Source organism: Entelurus aequoreus, linkage group LG09 (assembly GCF_033978785.1).
Source record: "Entelurus aequoreus isolate RoL-2023_Sb linkage group LG09, RoL_Eaeq_v1.1, whole genome shotgun sequence".
NCBI classification, from domain to species: Eukaryota; Metazoa; Chordata; class Actinopteri; order Syngnathiformes; family Syngnathidae; genus Entelurus; species Entelurus aequoreus.
The window spans coordinates 6,546,711-6,564,489 of record NC_084739.1 but is presented as its reverse complement, the minus strand read 5'-3'; the positions used below and the strand labels follow the sequence as shown (position 1 = coordinate 6,564,489).

The following is a 17,779-nucleotide window of genomic DNA, read 5'->3' as shown; positions in this document are numbered from 1 at the left end:
AATTATTTTTTTTATTTTTTTTAAATACACCCCCCCCTCCCCCTCCCCACCGGTCCGTGGGACAAATTTTCAAGCGTTTACCGGTCCGCAGCTACAAAAAGGTTGGGGACCACTGCATTAGGGGACAAACTGCAAGGGATGTGGTCCTTACAAAAAACAAATGTCACACAGACAATAGCGTTGCGTTAGCCCAAGCAACTGCCAACATAGAAGGGAACCCTATTCCAAAGTCCATTTTTTAATTTTGGGCCATTTAAGTACGAGGCATAAATGGGAGTCGACTGGTTTTACCTAATTCCGTGATGATGGGGATGTTGGATCCGGTGGTGACGGAAGCCTGACGCACAAAGCCATGTACTGGGCTGCTGTCTGGGGATGACCTGTCCATTCCGGGAGGCGTGAAACCTGCACAATCCCAAAAAAAAAAAAAACATTGTTGGATGACATTCAATAAAACGCAATTTTTATAAAACTGGTTGAAACAGATTTTACAATTAATAATTAGGTTACTGACAGCTAAAAAAACAGTATCTTATTACAGATAACCCAGCACACAGCAAAAACTGAAATCGACCGTAATTTCCGGACTATTAGCCGCACCTGACTATAAGCCGCACCAGCTAAATTTAGGGGAAAATACAGATTGATCCCTATATAAGCCGCACCCGACTATAAGCCGCAGGGTTTTGATGTGTAATTACCGTAGTATATAGGGGTTCCTGCTACCTGCAAAGCGTCCCATTTATTAACAATAAATCTTTCAATCATTCAATCAAACTTTCACATCTTTGACATGGCGAACAGCATTCGTGCAGAGTACAAATAATACAACGGTGCAAAGTAATACAAAGTGCTCGCCTGTACGTTATCAAAATAACCAGCCTACCGCTATATGAAAAGTCAGTCTTTAATCATTGTGTCGTCGTCTTCCTCCTGCGTACTAAAACCACCGAAATCCTCTTCGTCGGTGTCGGAGAAGAACAGGCCGTAAATAAGCCGCACCCTTGTATAAGCCGCAGGGACCAGAACGAGGGGAAAAAGTAGCGGCTTATAGTCCGGAAATTACGGTAAGTAAGATGAAATATCTCAAATAAGGGTGATATTTGCTTATTTTCTGTCTGATGAGATCATTCTTCTCACTAAGCAGATTTTATGTTAGAGTGTTTTACTTGTTTTAAGGGTTTTGGTCCTAAATGATCTCAGTAAGATATTACAGCTTGTTGCTGAGATTTGATGACCTATATTAAATAAAACATGCCTGAAACTAGAATATCAACTGACGCTAATCTGTGTCATCAACACAAGTACAAAACTACTTTTTTAACGTAATCATTTCTTATTTCAAGCATGAAAGAGACAATTGTGTCTCATAATTAAAACAGATGACAGCCAAATGGACTTTGCTGTTTTATTTTCAATGAAACAGTAGAAAACACGTACTCATATAGTAGTACAGTTGGCACAGTGCAGTAAACGGACAGTTAATATTGAAACATTTAACATTTCTAACAATTTTGAACAGAAATAGTTCATGCACATTCAGATAAATTCCTCAAAATGACAATTAAAACAATTTGGGCCGGGCTGTGTATATATGCGCACTAATTGACTGAAAGAGCACGCACTTGGCGCGATGATGTCATGTTATCCATGGAAAAATGCATTTTTAGACAATATGATTTGCCTGAGCGGCTAGGAGACCCCGAGAGTAACAAGCGGTTGCCTTGTTGCCTTTCCATTAAGAACAATAAATGTGACCCGTGCTGGCAAAATGAGTCGGAATGCGCACAGGCTAATTTTGAGCTACAGGCAAATAAGTGAAAAAAATGTATCTTGGTTGAAATTGAGATTTTCACAAAAATGAGTCCATAAAGCCACAATCTAGCAATCCCAATCATCGAAATAGCAAGAAAACATCTTAAATCACCTTTATTTGAAGGTTTTGTACGAGGTATGTCTTCAGAAATCAGTCCTTTGTGTTAAAATTCCTTGAGAAAATCAACGCTCACTCGCGGCAATAAGGGGGAATCCCCCTAGCCATATTTGGTATTCATTGTGACGCCAAGTTTACCTACTTTCTAAAAATGAGCATGGAAATCCCGATGACGCCATTCTGAACCAATATAATTCGAGTTTTTAAACCTGTCCCGATGTAAACAAATCCGGCTTGTTGCTAACCGGAACACCGGTCGCTGTCAGGCGTACCCTCATTGGTTGAATCACCCCGCGCGGTGCATTGTGGTATCATGGCTGCACCCTGATGAAAAACAACACAGTAATTCGAGCGGAATATTTGGTGAAAAAAGGTGATTTTCGAACATTTAATTATTATTTTTGTGGATAAGTTAGAGTGTTTTACATTCCGTAATGGATTTAGAAGGTGGAGAGGGTACACAGGCGGTTGCAAGTGCGCTAAATTCACTGCAGTCGGCGAATCTTCTTAGTGCTGCTGGTCAGGAATATTACGGACAGCTGACAAACTGACCAGTGAACAAAAAAACTGTGACATAACAGTGTTGACATTTTTGTACATAACCATTTTCAATAGAGTTGAATATATATTTTTCCTTTAGACATGGGATTTGACTTTAATTGTACCAATTTTGGGGTTGCTACAAGGACTTTTAAGGTATGGTTGCTATGGAGTTTTGTTTTGGAACATTCTGTTCTGGAACAGTAAACTTTAAGCTGGTTTTTCTCAAAACGGACCCTCAAACTTGGTCGACTTCAATCGGATGTAACTCTGTCATTTTCTGTCCGATTCCAACAAACCATATATCATTTTGAAGGTCTTTAGATGGAGAATGTGTAAATAACAATAACTCAGTTTTTAAAATTTCCTCATTGTGACTCATTTTGCCAGCACAGGTCACAAATTAGTTTTTAGTATAAGTTTGCTGGTTTCAAGAAATGTAATGCCGAGCGCATATCATTATGTCAAGATAATGGCACTAGCATTTACTTCATTTAAGAATATTTTTCAACATATTGAGCAAAAAGGTCTCTTTTCTTTCTGCCAAGAAAAGTGCACTTGTTATTAGTGAGAATATACTTATTTTAAGGTAATGTTGGGTTCATTGAAGTTAGCTAATTAGGGACTGAGTCCCTTTGGGACAGAGGACCCTATTGAATTTCTAGCATTGTATTATTATACCGCCACCTCTTTGAGCTGTAATTTGACCCCCTTAACATGATTCAAAACTCACCAAATTGGACACACACATCAGGACTGGAGAAAATTGCGATCTACTCAAAAAACCAAACCCCAAAACTCAAAAAACCAAACCCCAAAAACTCAAAATTGCGCTCTAGCGCCCCCTAGGAATAAAACACAGACAAAACTGCCTGTAACTCCCAGTAGGAATGTTGTAAAGACATGAAACAAAAACCTCTATGTAGGTCTCACTTAGACCTATATTTCATACACTGACAACCCCCAGCAAAAATCAACAGGAAGTTTTCAATTCCCCCTTCAAAACAAAAGTTGTGTAAAAACAGTCACCTTTTTTCAAACATTATCTCCTCTGAGCGCGTTTGTCGTGTCGGCTTCAAACTAACACAAGAGAGAGATTGAACCCTTCTGATTAAAAGTTGATGAAAGAGTTTTAATTACTGCTCCGGTTTGGATTTTATGAGCCTTCAAAGTCCTTCAAAACGCTAATTTGACCCACTTAACATGCTTCAAAACTCACCAAATTTGACACACACATCAGGACCTGCGAAAATTGCAAGGTATTAAAAAAACCAAACCTCAAAAATCTAAATTGCGCTCTAGCGCCCCCTAGGGAAAAACAAAAACAAACTGCCTGTAACTCCCACTAGGAAGGTCGTAGAGACATGAAACAAAAACCTCTATGTAGCTCTGACTTAGACCTACATTTCATAATTTTACATCCTCGGGCAAAAACCAACAGGAAGTTGGCAATTTCCCCTTCAAGACAAAATTGTACCTAAAAAACTAATTTTTGCCTCTTTGAGCTGTAATTTGACCCCCTTAAAATACTGCAAAACTCACCAAACTTCTCACACACATCGGGACTGGTGGAAATTGCAATCTAAAAAAAAACCAAACCCCAAAACTCAAAATTGCGCTCTAGCGCAATTTTTGAATAAAACAGAGAAAAAAACTGCTCCTCAGAGGAAAACTCAGACAAAACTGCTTGTAACTTCCGGTAGGAACGTCTTAGAGACATGAAACAAATACCTCTATGTAGGTCTCACCTAGACCTACATTTCATAGATTGACATCCTTCAGCGAAAATCAACAGGAAGTTTGCTATTCCTCCTCCAAAACAACATTTTTGTTACAACCGGTCACCAAACATCAAACATTATCTCCTCCGAGCACGTTTGTCGTTTCGGCTTCAAACTGCTACAGGAGAGAGATTGAACCCTTCTGATTAAAAGTTGTGGACGGCGTTTTATTTAGTGCTACCGTTTTGATTTTACGAGCCTTCAAAGACCCGCAGCACTAAAGTTGCTCCGGTGCCAAAAATGACAACGAAAATGCAATTATTCCTTCTTTGTCCTCAAAATTCTACACACAATACCCTATAATGACAATGTGAACTCAGACACAACTTCCTCTAACTCCCAGTACGAATATCGTAGAGACACGAAACAAAAACCTCTATGTAGGTCTCACTCAGGACTACCACTGGACAAAAGTATTGGGACACCTAGGACTAGCACCTGCCAAAATGCGGACCCGACCAACGCTGCTTGCAGCTTTAATTTTACTTGTTTTTGAAAGTCTTGACAAGCCAAATTTTCTTGTTCTATCGGCAGATAATTTTTCTTAGTTCAAATAAAATACCCCTAATTGTTGTATTTTTTTTTTCTTGTTTTTAAACACTGACTTTTTGCAGTGTAACTTATTAACTTAAGTGAGAAAAATGAGCAAGGGGACCTATTTTTTTTTGTCGATGAATTGTGCTTACAGCCATCTAAAACCACCCATATTCTGGACGAATAAACAATTTCTCAAACGAAATTCCAGTGCCTTGAGAGCCGGCAGCCCACCGGGGATAACTCCCACTCCTCCCGATGGCCAGTCCGCCCCTGGAGGTGTGTATCGATACCATTACACATAGTGCACGTCCGCCAAGTCAGCACAAAGTTGCTTCGACGACAACAAGGCGCCTAAAAAAAAAAAAAAAGTGCAGCGTGGATACGGTGCTTTTAGGGGTCGGCTAGGACATATTTACCGTTAACCGTCCCTCCATCAGCAGCGCGGCATCAATTTTACATGCCGTTCATTTTGTAACGATAAAGTGGATACCAGAAAACCTTTTATGAGGAAATGGCGTGGATCGCCGCGGCGGGCGCACGGGCGCGAAGTGACAGCGGCGTGGATCCGCACGACTTCACATTCCCCCTCAAAGTGACAAGTAAACACCTTAAATTGGTAATGCGAGATGCATAATGCATCAGCTGTGTTTTGACATCCATCATTTAGTGCTGACTACGGCGAAATGCCACCAGCGAGGAAATACACAATACACTCAGGTCACTTTTTTTTTTTTTTTTGTACATTTTCTATGTGTGTCTGTCCTGTCAGGACACAAGAAAAAAAGGAAGCATCCCTAATGATAAATCTTGTTATTCCCATTATTGAACTTGGAAATAGCAGAGATGTCAACAAGAGAGCACACATGACAGCTTTGTCCGTGAGAGACAACTTTTTTTTTTTTAATCAACAATAGCTCTAATTTGTTTTGTTTTGTTTGAAGACTATGCAGCCGGAGAATAACAAATAATAGGAATCTCCACTGGGAGTCATTGTCTGCGGGCAAATGAAGACAATGGCGCTGCCTTCAAACGCTCGCTAACATGGACAATATCCGGGCCGCGGGAAGTTTAAAAAAAAAATATATATATATATATATATATATATATATATATATATATATATATATATATATATATATTTATTTTAAATTTTTTTATTATTGTTTTTTGTATTCTGTCCTTTCTAGTCCATTTTCTAACGCTTGTTACTCTCTGTGTCTCCTAGCTGCTGAGGCAAATCATTTTGTCTAAAAATGCATTTTCCCATCGAAAACGTGACATCATCACGCTCTTTCAGTCAATTAGTGCGCGAGGAATATATACATATATAAATATATACATATATATATATATGTATATATATATATATATATATATATATATATATATATATATATATATATATATATATATATATATATATATATATACAGTATATACAGTAGGTTAGGTCAGGAAAAAACAGAGGCTATTTCATCCCTACAAGCCTGTTTCACAGGTTTCCGTGATCTTCAGGGGATTTTATAAAATGTTTTGTAGTTTTTACAAAATAAATAAATGTAATAGTCTCTGTGTTTTTTCCTGACCTAACGTATATTCTGCTCTACTCCGGTATTGAGCACTGTATAACGGATAAACCACAGTAACCTCCACTATATATATATATATATATATATATATATATATATATATATATATATATATATATATATATATATATATATATATATATATATATACACACTACCGTTCAAAAGTTTGGGGTCACATTTAAATGTCCTTATCTTTCAAGGAAAGCACTGTACTTTTCAATGAAGATAACTTTGTCCAAAAAAATAATAATAATAAAAAAATAAAAATAATAATAAATAAAATTAAAAAAAAATATATATATATATATATATATATACATATACTGTATATATATATATATATATATATATATATATATATATATATATATATATATATATATATATATATATATATGTCTTAATTAGATTATCCCAAAAAAAAAAAAATAATAATAATAATAATAATAATAAATAAAATTTAAAAAAATAAAATAAAAAAATAAAAACAATATATATATATATATATATATATATATATATATATATATATATATATATATATATATATATATATATATATATATACAGTACATATATATATATATATATGTACTGTATATATATATATATATATAGATATATATATATATATATATATATATATATATATATATATATATATATATATATATATATATATATATACAGTACATATATATATATATATATATATATATATATATATATATATATATATATATATATATATATATATATATATATATATATATATATATATATATATGTACTGTATATATATATATATATATATATATTCAGCCCGGCCCCCGGCCAAATTGTTTCAGCCCAATGCGGCCCCCGGGTCAAAAAGTTTGGGGACCCCTGGTCTGTACACTAGCCATCTAATGCCTTGGAATTGGAACTGCATGAATAACCGACAATACTTGCAAATGAGACTCAGAAGTGTAAGGCCAAGTGATCAGGACACCTGATTCTGATCAATTTTGGCAACATAAACAGAGGCATAATGCCTGAATGTAGCAAGTATAAAAACACAAAAGAGCTGACGCAAATATTCTTTGACCCTTTGGTGAGCGCCTCAAAATCAGGAGTCGAACTACTTGTTGGAGACCCCCTGAATGTATTTGTATCTCTCTCTCTCTTTACAACATCTCCTGGAGGCTGGCCCTCCTTCAAGTGTTCGGCAGCATGTTGCAACAGTCAAGCGGGATCTGGGTTACGTATCTTAACCCCCCCTCCCCCTCCTCCCGCCCCCCCCGCTCCGCCATCCCTGTAGCCCCCCGGGCATGGCGGTGCTCTGCGGTTGACTACAGGCTACAGCAGCCGTGAGAAGCTCTCCCCCAGGAAGGCGCTTGTTTACTTATTCATTTGCACCTTCTTGTTTTAAATTCCGCAGACGCGGTGTCTGAATGGCAACGTCGCTGGGAGGAATGAACCGACCGCCCGCCCGCCCGCCCCACGCCGCCCCTGAAGCGTTACCATGATACAATACAAGTGTCTGGGCATGTGTGTAATTCCTGATGTATGCATGATTGCGCCGCGGTCGTGTTCTCTAAAGTGAAGTGTTTTTCACCCAAATGGCTGTTTGATATAAGACCCAATTATTGATGACAATAGACTCCATCCATCGACCCTGGGAGAGGACATCGGCGAGTCCATATTGGGGTTGCTCCTTGAGAATAGTGCTCCCCAGAGCAGGCCCCGCTCGCTGATTTACCCCCCGCTTATTGTCGCTCGGGCGCACGGCTATCGACAGCGCATCACTCACTCAAGGCTGCAGAAATAACAGCATTGGCGTTCTCCTAAAACATAACGGCCCTAAGGACCTTCTCCTTTGATTTGTACTTACAACGGCGCCACTAAACAGTGCCGAGCTCGGAGCTCGAGCCACCTTGTCGCTTTTTAAGCTAATCATAAACTGCGATTCGCCTCTGAGCAGTGTTGGGACTAACGTTATTTTTTATATTCAGTAACTCAGTTACTGTGATGCGTTACTGCGTTATTTGACGTTATTTTTTATATAGTATTGAGAAGATCTGAGTGTGTTTTATTGGAGCGCTGCGGTGTCGTCCTTCTGTGTCACAAGGAAAAGAAGAGGCGCGCTTTGTGTGGGTGGGGGCGGGAGGGGGGCGTGTCTGTGTTTACTAACAAGACATCATGGCGGAGCCAGAAGTCGAGTTTCTTAACATGGAGATATTCTCACTACTTTTCTTTTGTCGAGCACATAGAAAATAACATTTTACCGTAATTTCCGGACTATAAGCCGCTACTTTTCCCCCTCGTTCTGGTCCCTGCGGCTTATACAAGGGTGCGGCTTATTTACGCCCTGTTCTTCTCCGACACCGACGAACAGGATTTCGGTGGTTTTAGTACGCAGGAGGAAGACGATGACACAATGATTAAAGACTGACTTTTCATATACCGGTAGGCTGGTTATTTTGATAACGTACAGGCGAGCACTTTGTATTACTTTGCACCGTTGTATTATTTGTACTCTGCACGAATGCTGTTCGCCATGTCAAAGATGTGAAAGTTTGATTGAATGATTGAAAGATTTATTGTTAATAAATGGGACGCTTTGCGTTCCCAAACAGTCATCTCTGTCCCGACAATCCCCTCCGTGGTAGCAGGAACCCCTATATACTACGGTAATTACACATCAAAACCCTGCGGCTTATAGTCGGGTGCGGCTTATATATGGAGCAATCTGTATTTTCCCCTAAATTTACCTTATAGTCAGGTGCGGCTTATAGTCCGGAAATTACGGTAGTTAAATCTAAATTGTGTCTTGGATCAAAGATCTTATCTACTGCCCAAAACAGCAATTCAAATCTGCTGATACAGCTACAAAAGCAACATGCTTTGACGAAGCTAGTAAAGAGAGACCCAGACTCCGATGCCACTTCACCTTCACTTAAGGATTTTAACGGAGGGACTGCTAACCAGGACAACATTGATAAAGCCATTGCAACGTATGTGCTAGAAGACATGCAGGCTATTTCTACAGTGGAGTCACCCGCTTTCAGGCAGCTAATTAGCATGATACCGGCGTTAAACAGCAAATGGCACGGAAAACATTTTCCAAGTACCTGGACAGTGAGGACATACAAATGGAAAGCGAAGAAAACACTCCAAACTCGGCCTTCATTCAGCACTGAAGGTATACACACTCTGTCAATTCTCTTATATACTGTTGCTCCTTCATTCTAGACCTCTAGAATGTTTGATTATCACATCACTCTAAGTGTATAGACTATAAAGTTCACAAACATAAAGAGGGATCCTATTGGGCCAGGCCAATCTTTCCTTATCTCTAAAGTAAAACTGGGGAAATGCGTAGAGTGTTCTGGGCTTCAGTACAGTGTTGATCTCATGAAGACATGATTTTATTTCTGAATTCCTTGAGAGAAAAAAAATGCCTGGTTAGGCTATGTGTATGTCACGTATGTTTCTTATTGCAATTTAGTCCTTCAATAAAATAGTGAACATACAAGACCACTTGTCTTTTAGTAGTAAGTAAGCAAACAAAGGCTCCTAATTAGTCTGCTGACATATGCAGTAACATATTGTGTCATTTATCTACCTATTATTTTGTCAACATTATTAAGGACAAGTGGTAGAAAATGAATTATTAATCTACTTGTTCATTTACTGTTAATATCTGCTTACTTTCTCTTTTAACATGTCCTGTCTACACTTTTGTTAAAATGTAATAATCACTTATTCTTCTATTGTTTGATACTCTACATTAGTTTTGGATGATACCACACATTTGGGTATCGATCCGATACCAAGTAGTTACAGGATCATACATTGGTCATATTCAAAGTCCTCATGTGTCCAGGGACATATTTCCTCAGTTTATAAACATAATATAACATTTTTTTAAAACGAAAGAAGATGTTGTGATGCCAAAAAACATCGACATAATCATAGTAGTATCAACTAGATACGTGCCTGTACTTGGTATCATTACAGTGGATGTCAGGTGTAGATCCACCCATGGCGTTTGTTTACATTTTGACGCCGGTGAGCTACGGTGTGTAGTGAAGCATGTTTAGCTATTCCTCGCCCTGCAGGGATGATACTTGTAAGAAACATACTTTATTTGTTGCCATAGAGACCAGGATTAGTGATTTAGAAGTACCTATGGACTTTAGCCGCTAGCTAGCTAGCCATGTCTTAAAGCATCTCTTCCTGAGGGCGTTTCAGTGTTGTAGCTTCACCTTTATCGTTAGTTTTCAAGCCAAAATGCGTCCGTTCTCCCTTTTCTGTCGACACACTGTGTCTGCTTGTAAGTACTCTGTGATTGTGCGCTGCCGAACATGCTCCTCTGCTCGTAAAACCAGCAATGACTTGACGTGAGGGTGCGGGACGGGTACGTTTCAAAGGCGGTATAGTACCGAAAATGATTAATTAGTATCGCGGTACTCTACTAATACCGGTATACCGTACAAGCCTATCCTCTGAGTGGTCATGTGGTACGCACGGATCGCACCGACCCCGCGTGAGCTCACCCTCGCGGGAAGTCGTCGCCGTGAGACTAATGAGGAGCAGCCTGCTGATTTGTACCCGCACGCTTTAACGTTGATGAGGCCTGATGGGACGCGCGGGATATTCGCCTGTTTGTCGGCAAACAACGGCAATCTGTTCCGGACGATCTGGCAGACGACGTGTATCGTGACGGACGAGGAATGGGGAAAAAAACAAAACGACACGGCCATGTTGATGACATCGTTAAAAGAAGAATGTTTAGCAGCCTGTAATTAGCAGGGAACAGGACACTAAATTGTGGCGTCAATACTCTTGAAAGGCATCTTTAGTACTGAGAGTTTATAGACGTCGCTTAAAAATGAGCCTTCAGATAATGTCAGATAATATATTATATATATTAATATATTATATATCATATTGCAGTCTACACATATCTCTTATGTGTGACTGCCATCATATTGCAGTCGACATGTATCTCTTATGTGTGACTGCCATCATATTGCAGTCTACACGTATCTTCTATGTGTGACTGCCATCATATTGCAGTCTACACGTATCTCTTACGTGTGACTGCCATCATATTGCAGTCTAAAACGTATCTCTTATGTGTGACTGCCATCATATTGCAGTCTACACGTATCTCTTATGTGTGACTGCCATCATATTGCAGTCTACACGTATCTCTTATGTGTGGCTGCCATCTACCGGTCACACTTATCATTTCACCATGTACCAAATAAAATAGCTTCGAGGTCGGTAAGCACAACCAAAATTATTCCCTACATTAGGCGTGCCAGGTTATAAGGCGCACTGTGGAGTTTTGAGAAAATGAAAGGATTTTAAGTGCGCCTTATAGTCCGGAAAAATACGGTAATCACGATCGAATATTCACCCAGTTCTAGGTTCAAGGTGAAGAAATGGAAGAAACCCTGACTGACTGTATCAATACTTCGGGCCTTACAGGTCCTATAAATATCCCAAATGTTATGCCCTATTTTTCCCCAAAAAAATCTTTGACTACCCTTCCCGCGACCTGTCCCCTCTGGGCACCGGTGAAGTCTGGGAGAGGGCGCCACCTTACCTTGGGAATTTGCCTGCAAGACCCCGATGCTGTCATCAAACTGCATAGACTTGATGTTGAGCGATGCCAAGATGCATTCCTTATCCTGCAGTGAAGCATCTTCGATATTGTTCTGATTGGCTGACAGTATTACGCACATGTCGCAGAGGTTGATGTTGACAGCCCTTAAATCTGCCCGACTTAATGGCGTACCCTACGGGGTGGGAGGAGGAGTGGTGGGGGAGAAGACGGAGAGGGAGAGAAGGCAGAGACAAGAGGAAGAGAAAAACAAATTGAAGAAGCGAGCGGCGAGGAGTTTGGCAAATTAGCAAACAAGTTTTCGAGCTGTGACATTCGAGTGATGTAGCTTTGCAGAACTGGACCAAAGGACTGAAGTCAAGTCTCGCCTGCACTAATGGGGTTCTCCTCTTATCATCACTCAGACTAGCTAAGAAGCTATGAACAATGGGAGACCGGGCTTTCTGCTCCGCTGCTCCCAGTCTGTGGAACGCTCTCCCTGACCACCTGAGGGCACCACAGACTGTAAATGTTTTTAAAAAAGGCTTAAAAACCCTTCTTTTTAAAAACAACTTTTTTTTAGATATATGCATACTAGTTCTAGCTATTAGGCTGTTCTAGTTTTTATTTTTATTTATTATCTTTGTATTTTTATTTTTTTTAATACACTGAAGCACTTTGAGGTTGTTTACTCAATGTAAAGTGTTTTTTACAAATAAAATCTAGTATTGTTATTAAATTTATAATCTAGCTAAGAAGCTACGAACAATGGGAGACCGGGTTTTCTTCTCAGCCGCTCCCAGTCTGTGGAACGCTCTCCCTGACCACCTGAGGGTACCACAGACTGTGGATGCTTTTAAAAAAGGCTTAAAAACCCTTCTTTTTTTTAAAAAAAACATTTTTTTAGATATATGCATGCTAGTTCTAGCTATTAGACTGTTCTAGTTTTTATTTTTATTTATTATATTTTTATTTTTTTTATACACTGAAGCACTTTGAGGTTGTTTACTCAATGTAAAGTGTTTTTTTACAAATAAAATCTATTATTATTATTAAATCTATAATCTAGCTAAGAAGCTACAAAAATGGGAGACCGGGCTTTCTGCTCCGCCGCTCCCAGTCTGTGGAACACTTTCCCTAACCACCTGAGGGCACCACAGACTGTGAATGCTTTTAAGAAAGGCTTAAAAACCCTTCTTTTTAAAAAAGCCTTTTTTTTTTTTTAGATATATGCATACTAGTTCTAGCTATTAGGCTGTTCTACTTTTTATTTTTATTTATTATCTTTTTATTTTAAAAAATTTTTAATACACTGAAGCACTTTGAGGTTGTTTACTCAATGTAAAGTGTTTTTTTTACAAATAAAATATATTATTATTATTAAATCTATAATCTAGCTGAGAAGCTACAAACAATGGGAGACCGGGCTTTCTGCTCCGCCGCTCCCAGTCTGTGGAACGCTTTCCCTGACCACCTGAGGGCACCACAGACTGTGAATACTTTCAAAAAAGGCTTAAAAACCCTTCTTTTTAAAAAAAAAACTTTTTGTTAGATATATGCATACTAGTTCTAGCTATTAGGCTGTTCTAGTTAGTATTTGTGTTTATTATCTTTGTATTTAAATTTTTTTTAATATACTGACGCACTTTGAGGTTGTTTACTCAATGTAAAGTGTTTTTTTTACAAATAAAATCTATTATTATTATTAAATCTAGCTAAGAAGCTACGAACAATGGGAGACCGGGCTTTCTGCTCCGCCGCTCCCAGTCTGTGGAACGCTCTCCCTGACCACCTGAGGGCACCACAGACTGTAAATGCTTTTAAAAAAGGCTTAAAAACCCTTGTTTTTAAAAAAAGCTTTTTTTTTTAGATATATGCATACTAGTTCTAGCTATTACGCTGTTCTAGTTTTTATTTTTATTTATTATCTTTGTATTTAATTTTGTTTTAATACACTGAAGCACTTTGAGGTTGTTTACTCAACGTAAAGTGTTTTTTTTTACAAATAAAATCTATTATTATTATTAAATCTATAATCTATCTAAGAAGCTACGAACAATGGGAGACCGGGCTTTCTGCTCCGCCGCTCCCAGTCTGTGGGACGCTCTCCCTGACCACCTGAGGGTACCACAGACTGTGAATGCTTTTAAAAAAGGCTTAAAAACCCTTCTTTTAAAAAAGCCTTTTTTTTATAGATATATGCATACTAGTTCTAGCTATTAGGCTGTTCTAGTTTTTATTTTTATTTATTATCTTTGTATTTTAATTTTTTTTAATATACTGAAGCACTTTGAGGTTGTTTACTCAATGTAAAGTGTTTTTTTACAAATGAAATCTAGTATTGTTATTAAATTTATAATCTAGCTAAGAAGCTACGAACAATGGGAGACCAGGCTTTCTGCTCCGCCGCTCCCAGTCTGTGGAACGCTCTCCCTGACCACCTGAGGGCACCACAGATTGTGAATGCTTTTAAAAAAGGCTTAAAAACCCTTCTTTTTTTTAAAAAAAATAAAAAATTTAGATATATGCATACTAGTTCTAGCTATTAGGCTGTTGTAGTTTTTCTTTTTATTTATTATCTTTGTATTTTAATTTTTTTTAATACACTGAAGCCGCTCCTAGTCTGTGAAATGCTCTTCCTGACCACCTGAGGGCACCACAGACTGTGAATGCTTTTAAAAAAGGCTTAAAAACCCTTCTTTTTGAAAAATCTTTTTTTTTCCGATATATGCATACTAGTTCTAGCTATTAGGCTGTTCTAGTTTTTATTTTTTATTTATTATCTTTTTATTTTTATTTTTTTTAATACACTGAAGCACTTTGAGGTTGTTTACTCAATGTAAAGTGTTTTTTTTTTTTTACAAATAAAATCTATTATTATTATTAAATCTATAATATAAGAGTGTTCTGGATGTAGCCACGGAATGATCTCAGGGCCGTGCACGTAACGAGGCTAACGGAGACCAGCTCGAGTTGCACTCACAGGCAGGATGGAGACCTTGGGGAAGTTATGTAGCGTCTCCCACTCCCGCCGCAGATAGTCCAGCGAGCCCACAAAAACGATGGGCTTGAGTTCGTGAAAGTGAAAGTTGCTAGCTCTTAAAGGCATCACCAGGTTTCGCAGCCCCACTAAAGCGGACGTGACATCCCCAAATATACAGACCACCACATGGCCGCTCAGGACCGTCATGGAGGCCTCGCTCCGGGTCTGCAGTGGGGGCACACAAAGCAGGATGGGAGGGTAGAGCAAAAGGAGGAGGGGGTGAGAGGATGAACTGGTGGGCAGATACGCTGTGGACTGAAAGGTAAGTCTTGTGCATTGACATATATATAATACAGACTTTAATATAAATAAAAACATACATCTGTTGAACCAAAGCAGTCACAGTTTGCAAGGCTAAAGTTATAAGTAAAGCTTTTGTGACGAGTTATATCCTACTTATGTCTTCAAGTCCGAGCTCTCCTGCTATGTAGTGATTTACCAACTACGTACCAGGTGAGGTAACCCATCTTGTTCGGGAGAGATGAGGTCAAAGTGTAATAATTACTGTATTTCCTCAAGAAGTGGCTGGAGGTGCTCTTTATTTACTCAACAACAGGAGGTCCTGAAGGAAGATGTGTAGTGTATAACAATATTGCCTATTAAAGGAATACGGCAATTAAAAATATATATTTTGACAATCATCCACAATTCCTATATGAGACAAGAACACACGACTTTCTCTTTTCTTCTTTTCTGTGCGTTCTAAATAGCGAAAAACAGGTAATGAGGGTTCACACATCCTGCCTATAAGGGTCGACCGATTATCGGCCGGGCCGATATTTGTCAGTTTGACGTACCTTACAGGCCAAAAGTTTGGACACACCTTCCCATTCAATGCGTTTCCTTTGTTTTCATGACTATTTACTAGATACGTCCGATAATATCGGACTGCCAATTAGGGATGATGTTTGATAAGAAATTATCGAGTTCGAGCCCATTATCGAATCCTCTTATCGAACCGATTCCTTATCGATTCTCTTATCGAATCCAGATAGGTTGTTGTATATGGAAAAAAACACAATATTTGTGTTTTTTATTTAACAAAAGCTCACTTTTATTTTATAAGAAAAAAAATAAAATAAAATAAATAAATAAATATTGACTGTTACCCCCCTAAAAAAATGAAATAAATAAATATTGACTGTTGTTACCCAAAGTATATTAAGTGGGATTTTTCAGAAAAACAAATATATACAGTAACACAAAAACAACCTGTCTCTGCGATCACTATAGGTGAATAGCCATGCCTTGAGGCGGTTTTTTCCGGTCCATTATTTTTGCTGCTTGTGTGACATCACAGGAAATGACGTAACTCAGTCTAATGACTGAGCTACGTCATTTCCTGTGATGTCCCGCAGGGCCTTTCCTGTGGGACGGGATTCGCTCCCAGGGATTCGAATAAAGAACCAACTCTTTTTCTTTACTATAGTGGCCTCGATAACGGGAACCGGTTCTCAAAAAGGGATTCGAGTCCATGGAATCGGTTATTTTCTTATCGAACGGGTCTTTTCTTATCGAACAACCGGGAGAACCGGTTTCGAACATCATCCCTACTGCCAATATTATCGGCCGATAAATGCTTTAAAATGTAACATCGGAAGTTATCGGTATCGGTTTTAAAATGATCGGTATCGGTTTCAAAAAGTAAAATGTATGACTTTTTAAAACGCTGCTGTGTTAAAAAATTAAATTGAATGATTATCGTTTAAAAAAACAACAACAATTGTTTAAAAAACAAAAATATTTTTTATTGCAGTCTACACGTATCTCTTATGTGTGACTGCCATCATATTGCAGTCTACACGTATCTTCTATGTGTGACTGCCATCATATTGCAGTCTACAGTATCTCTTATGTGTGACTGCCATCATATTGCAGTGTACACGTATCTCTTATGTGTGACTGCCATCATATTGCAGTCTACACGTATCTCTTATGTGTAACTGCCATCATATTGCAGTCTACACGTATCTCTTATGTGTGACTGCCATCATATTGCAGTCTACACGTATCTCTTATGGATGACTGTCATCATATTGCAGTCTACACATGTCTCTTATGTGTGGCTGCCATCTACCGGTCACACTTATCATTTCACCATGTACCAAATAAAATAGCTTTGAGGTCGGTAAGCACAACCAAAATTATTCCGTACATTATGCGCACCGGGTTATAAGGCGCTGCCATCATATTGCAGTCTACACATATCTCTTATGTGTGACTGCCATCATATTGCAGTCTACACATATCTCTTATGTGTGACTGCCATCATATTGCAGTCTACACGTATCTCTTATGTGTGACTGCCATCATATTGCAGTCTACACGTATCTCGTATGTGTGACTGCCATCATATTGCAGTCTACACATATCTCTTATGTGTGACTGCCATCATATTGCAGTCTACACATATATCTCTTATGTGTGACTGCCATCATATTGCAGTCTACACGTATCTCTTATGTGTGACTGCCATCATATTGCAGTCTACACGTATCTCTTATGTGTGACTGCCATCATATTGCAGTCTACACGTATCTCTTATGTGTGACTGTCATCATATTGCAGTCTACACATGTCTCTTATGTGTGGCTGCCATCTACCGGTCACACTTATCATTTCACCATGTACCAAATAAAATAGCTTTGAGGTCTGTAAGCACAAACAAAATTATTCCGTACATTATGCGCACCGGGTTATAAGGCGCTGCCATCATATTGCAGTCTACACGTATCTCTTATGTGTGACTGCCATCAT

At 38.5% G+C, this 17,779-nt stretch overlaps 1 protein-coding gene across 1 annotated transcript in view; it reads right to left on the bottom strand.

Annotated features, from left to right (window-relative positions):
• The window catches only part of LOC133657833 (calcium-activated potassium channel subunit alpha-1a-like), a 217,402-nt gene that overhangs the window by 61,928 nt on the left and 137,695 nt on the right, over positions 1-17,779 (bottom strand). The window contains exons 9-11 of the mRNA XM_062059616.1: positions 14,963-15,187; positions 11,983-12,175; positions 292-405 (exon numbers count right to left, since the gene is read on the bottom strand). Coding sequence (XP_061915600.1) covers positions 292-405; positions 11,983-12,175; positions 14,963-15,187 — 532 coding nt within the window. The remainder of the gene's footprint in view (positions 1-291; positions 406-11,982; positions 12,176-14,962; positions 15,188-17,779) is intronic.